This window comes from Podarcis vaucheri (assembly GCF_965113315.1).
Source record: "Podarcis vaucheri genome assembly, chromosome: 5".
Lineage (NCBI taxonomy): Eukaryota > Metazoa > Chordata > Lepidosauria > Squamata > Lacertidae > Podarcis > Podarcis vaucheri.
Genome location: NC_138763.1, coordinates 61,446,232 through 61,451,231, shown reverse-complemented (window position 1 = coordinate 61,451,231; position 5,000 = coordinate 61,446,232). Strand labels below are relative to the sequence as shown.

The window sequence follows — 5,000 nt, the reverse complement described above, 5'->3', positions numbered from 1 at the left end:
GATTCCACACCAAAAGAATCAGGAAGTTGGATGGCAAATATTGACAAAGGGAAATAGGGATCGGAAACCCGAGCAATCAACGTTTATTTCTCGTGTTGTCTTTGGGGTGGGGTGGGGGGGTTACTTTATGATAACGCAGGCCACTCTGGTGAAACATATGCATACTTCAGTTATCTCAGTCAAGGCAACTGTCTCATGTTTCTGTGGCCATACATGCTAGGCAGCGACAACCTGCAGACTAGATTATTTTTATTTGAATCTCCCTCTCTCACATGCGTTTTTATTGCACCCAGCGTCCAGCTGAGTGTCTTCGTGTAGCCATTGTGTTATCTGTGTAGCTTTGCCTTGCTCACCACGCACTTCGTTTCTGACAATAAATGGGTCTCTCGTTTTGTTTTTGCTTTTCCTCCCCCATACGCAGGAGTTAGAACGGAACAGGATTTGTACGTTCGGCTAATAGATTCCATGACCAAACAGGTGAGAAAGTTTAAGCTTTTTAAAGAGTTGTGTGAGCTGCTGAGTTTGTGTCTGACTCCCACTTCCGAGGGAATGGGACTCTCCTTGGCTCTTGATGGCACGCCTATCCTTCCCCGAGCCCCCTTGACATGTTAGCTAAATTCCCATACGGTTGACAAATACTTCGAAAGCAAACTAGTTTTATTATTATTACTGTTACTATCAGGAAGCTGTTATTAATGCGCTGCCTTTTAATGCCAGATTTCCATCTGCTTGATATCAGGGAAAGAAGTGGTGACCGGGGAGGGCAACTGCTCCAGTGTTCCCCCAATTTTATTTTAAAACAACCTGGGGGATTAATTTTGTTAAGACCGATGACAAAAAGGGAAATTGTCTCTTAATCCGGATGCGCTGGAATCGAAGGAAGCAGCTTTCCTTCCCTCCTCCTCTCCTCTGCCCTCTCTTTTTCTTTTTCAAATGGGATGATTTAGTCTCGCGAGACGTTTATTTGGGATGTAAAAGTTAAATGTGTTGAGGTGAAAAGTCATCTTGTTCTCCACTAGTCCGGATTCACCTCGCAGTCCCCCATCTCCATAATTCAAGCTCTATGCTCCAGGGGTCACCCAAACCCGTCCATTTTCCCTGAGATCAGCTCCTGTTTCTTTCTCAAACCTCTGTCATCCCTTGTAAATAACATAATTACAAGCAGGTCCTTATTAAATTATTTAACCTGTCTTGGCCAACTTTCTCGAGGATAACTACAGTGTTATCAGGACTCCTCCAAGGCAATTAAAGGCAAGGAACTGTCCCCCCATCCCAAAAGCTGCCTCTTAGCTACTGGATGGCTCAACTTTTAAATCTTCTTTTATTTTCCCGAGAGAGTCATTTGCTGCTTTCCCGGTTTTTTCAGAAAAAAGATAATGTTTCCACACATGTAAACGAGGAGAACTTGTGCCCCTCAGAAAATAGAGAATTCCGGGGGTGTTTAGAACTGTATATAAATGCCTAGTGCATTTTTTGTCTCTCATTGCAATGGTGCACTAAGAGAAACTTGCTTTCTCTGGCATCATTTGAAAAATAATAAAAAAAAATGTAAAAGGTATCAAAAACAAAGGGCAGGGCTTTGGGAATATGTGGCCTGGGACACAATTCCAGCTCGGTGAAGCTTCCAAGCAGTCTCTCCTCTCCTCACCAGAAAGTTTATAGCGATCTTGACAAAAATAGGGTTAGATTTAAATGCCCTCCGCAGTTAAATGAATGGTGCTCTTTTGGATAAAACCCAACCTGACAGGCAAACCCCAGTCCTCTGACAAAGACGGAGGCGTTGTGCCCTCCAATAATTATTTCAATAGGTTACAGAGAGGCACCCTTTTAAACTCTGGAGCGCTCTCGAGTTGACAATGACTTTTTATTTCCTTTGTACATAGCAGCTAAATGTTTTCGGAAATCGCTGTAGGCTAATTAAGAGGGTACTATAGGCAGCTCTGCAAGTTTTGATGCTCTTGAATAGAGGGAGAGGGAGGGAGAGAGAAAGAAAGGAAAGAGGCTAACATTTTCAAGCACACTTTTATTGGTAATTGAAGCTACGGATCTTTGCAGTAGCACCAGTGCTGAAAATACAGGCTTTTAATCTCTCTTCGCTGACGGGGAGGAAAGAGGGGGAGGGGGAGAGATAGCCCAGTAACTGATCAAAGAGTCAATGGCGCTGAACCGACAGTTTATGGATTTCTGTTGGTGCTACAAAATAAAAAATAAATCACATCTAAATACGCGGATTCATCAGAGGCGAAGTAACAATCACCAGAAGTTATATGGCGTGCTGCAACAACAAACATTCGCAGCCACTGACTGCTTGTTATGTCTGCGGTGTCATATATTTCTTCAGGCTTCTCCACACTGGTACCTGCTTTAGACAACTTGGGGGAAACTAGGCCATGTCCCCGCTTCAGTGACGAGGACTTTTGCAGGCTTTCCTTGGGAAAAAGGACACGCGCAAGCTACCCACCGTGGCCTTGTCAACAAGCAAAAAAGTGGCTCAAAGTGGGTAGCAAACGCAGTAGGTAGGTGGGGGGAAAGAAAGAAGAGAAGCTTGCCTTCCCCCCCACACTTGGTGTTGGGGAAGGAGTGGTGGCCGAGGCGGTGAATGGCGGGGCCTGGAAATTACATGTATTCGTGTGCCTCGAGCGGTTCTTCTTCCAACCTCCTCCCCCCTTTTTTTTTCTCCCACCTCACACAGCCCCCTTTGCAAAAGGAGGCAAAAAAAAAAAAGAGAGCCCGCAGTAATGGGAATGGAAGCAAGTGACCTCATGGAGCACAGACGGCTGAGGCCCAGGCTGTGTGAAGGGGAAAAAGCGGGGGGGGGGGGCGTTGAGGCAAAGCAGGCGAGGCAGGGAAGGAGAGAGAGAGAGAGAGAGGAAAGCACCGATTTCTGCGCGAGGTGGTTAGGGGCTTGTGGAAACGCACAGCTCGGCTGCGGCCTTCTCGAGGAAGGAGCCTTGAACGCGGCGCTTGTTTGGGCGAAGGGAAGCCGGCGCGCGCGGGAAAGCTCTCCAGGGGAGCCTGCGAGGCAAAAAGCAGCGCGCGCCGAGAGCTCTCTCTCCCCGCTCGCTCTGTGTCTCTCTCTCATTCTCCAGGGGAGGCTGGGCTGGGGGAGGGGTAGGAGCGGGTAGAAAGCGGAAAAGCCTTTCCATGAGCTGCCTGGTGCAGCCAGGCTGCTGCCGCCGCCGCCGCTCCTCCTCCTCCTGCTGCTGCTCACAGTCCGGTCAGGCACGACGGTTCCCCTAAGTCTGGAGAGCAGGGGGGGGGGGGCGAGAGAGAGAGAGAGAGACAGAGCGCGCGCGGGAGAGAGAAAGCGCACCTATAGCTCCACACCATCTGTTAGAGCCTCTGCTCAAAACCCACTCAACCGTGTGCCCAGACACACTTGCCTTTTTTACCCAAGAAAAATCATTGTTAGCAGTTTCAAAATAAACACCAGATTGCCCATTAGCACTTTCTTCCCCAAATATCAGGCCGATAATAACCATATTGTTGTGCATGCTTCTGGGATTCCTCAAGGCGGCTAGACACTTCTTGTTTTGATCAGGAAAAGTGTGTGTGTGTGTGTTGTGGGAGACGGAGGGAAATAGCCGCTTTCGTACCTAATTCAAAATGCGCCGTAACCCGCTGTAAGGGACGCTGTTTGGGAAAGAATGCCTCATAAAATATATAAGAAAGGGCCACAGCCTCAGTGACTGGGGAACCCCTCTTTCTCCTATAAAAGACTCAACCCTTTGCATCTAGTCCATCTGGTTTCACCTATCACGCTGCTTTTAGTCTGGGGCCGTTGAAAAGCATTGGCATTGACATGACCACAAAAAGTGTTGTGGCGTCCCATCTTTAGGTTGCTGCTTCTAATTAATATACCACCCTTGTCCTTTAAATGATGCAATGAACTTAGTGCTTTTTTGGAAAAAGAACAGGCTTGGATCATGATCCCTGCATGAGCAATAGCCATAAAGCCCTTCTAATGAGCAGGTAACAAGCTCCAAACTTAACAAAAATACAATAAAATAAAATTGGCAGGCTGTATTCTTTAACCGTTGAGAATGTTCTAAGGTCTGAGTGCAAAGACTTGAGAGTTAATAATCTTGTAACTGAAACTTTTGGAAACCAGTGCTGTCCAAACGGCACTTTCCTTGAGTCCAAAAACTAAGGCAAAGCTTTGTGCTTTTAGGTAAGGAATAATGTTTCTTTTGGTGCTGCTTGTTAATCCAAACCCCAGGGGGTGTATAAAGTATAGCGCTAATGCTTCTAATTGGAATAACATGTTACCACAAAATTGTTTTTTTATATATTACATTTTTTTCATTTGCAGCTTTTTCTGACACAGCTTTTAAAAAGGTAAATTGGAAAAAAGCCCCAACAAAAAGCAAAAACAATCAAAAAGCTGCCACCTCAGCTTTTGGCCGTGTCAAAGTGTGTATGTAAGACGAAAGTCGATCACATCCAACTGGTTCCCTATAGGGAAAAGCCTGGCTGGGAAAAGGCCCGATCTTACAAACCTGCACCATACAGTGCTTGTATTGGTTTTTCATGGGAGTTTCTCATCAATAGGGACTGCTTCATAGAAGCCAAATGGGAATGATGTTGGAAGGAGGGGCTAACGTATAGGGAGGAAAGGGCAATTTAGGTCTTAATTGGGGTTCCCCCTTTCATTCATTTATTTGCTTAAACAAAACAAACAAAACAAAAAGCGTGTGGAATTGCGCCCAGGTTTGCCTCACGCAGATTTCCAGCTGACTAGTGTTGCTCAACAGTAGGACGTTTGTATTGCTATCATTCCCTTCAAAACCGTCGCTTGTTACGATCTGGATCGGCCTGCATCTGACGGGGGCATATTTGGAATATCCTGCTAATTTTACACATGCCAGCTGAGATCAGGGAGACACATTCCCCGGATCAAGTAGAACTGGAGCAGTTCTGTGCTCAGAATATGGCAGTGTATGTGTGTGTGAGAGAGAGAAATGGAAACGGGCATGGAAAGAGGTAGTAGCAGGAGAGGA

At 46.3% G+C, this 5,000-nt stretch overlaps 1 protein-coding gene across 22 annotated transcripts in view; it reads left to right on the top strand.

Annotated features, from left to right (window-relative positions):
• Positions 1–5,000, top strand: part of EBF3 (EBF transcription factor 3) — a 189,124-nt gene that overhangs the window by 23,690 nt on the left and 160,434 nt on the right. For 20 of the 22 annotated variants that reach the window (XM_082222888.1, XM_082222884.1, XM_082222885.1 and 17 more), the window contains one exon: positions 422–477. In XM_082222888.1, coding sequence (XP_082079014.1) covers positions 422–477 — 56 coding nt within the window. Of the gene's footprint in view, positions 1–421; positions 478–2,741; positions 3,973–4,429 lie in introns of those variants that run through there. The other 2 variants (XM_082222890.1, XM_082222889.1) reach the window with 2 other exon arrangements.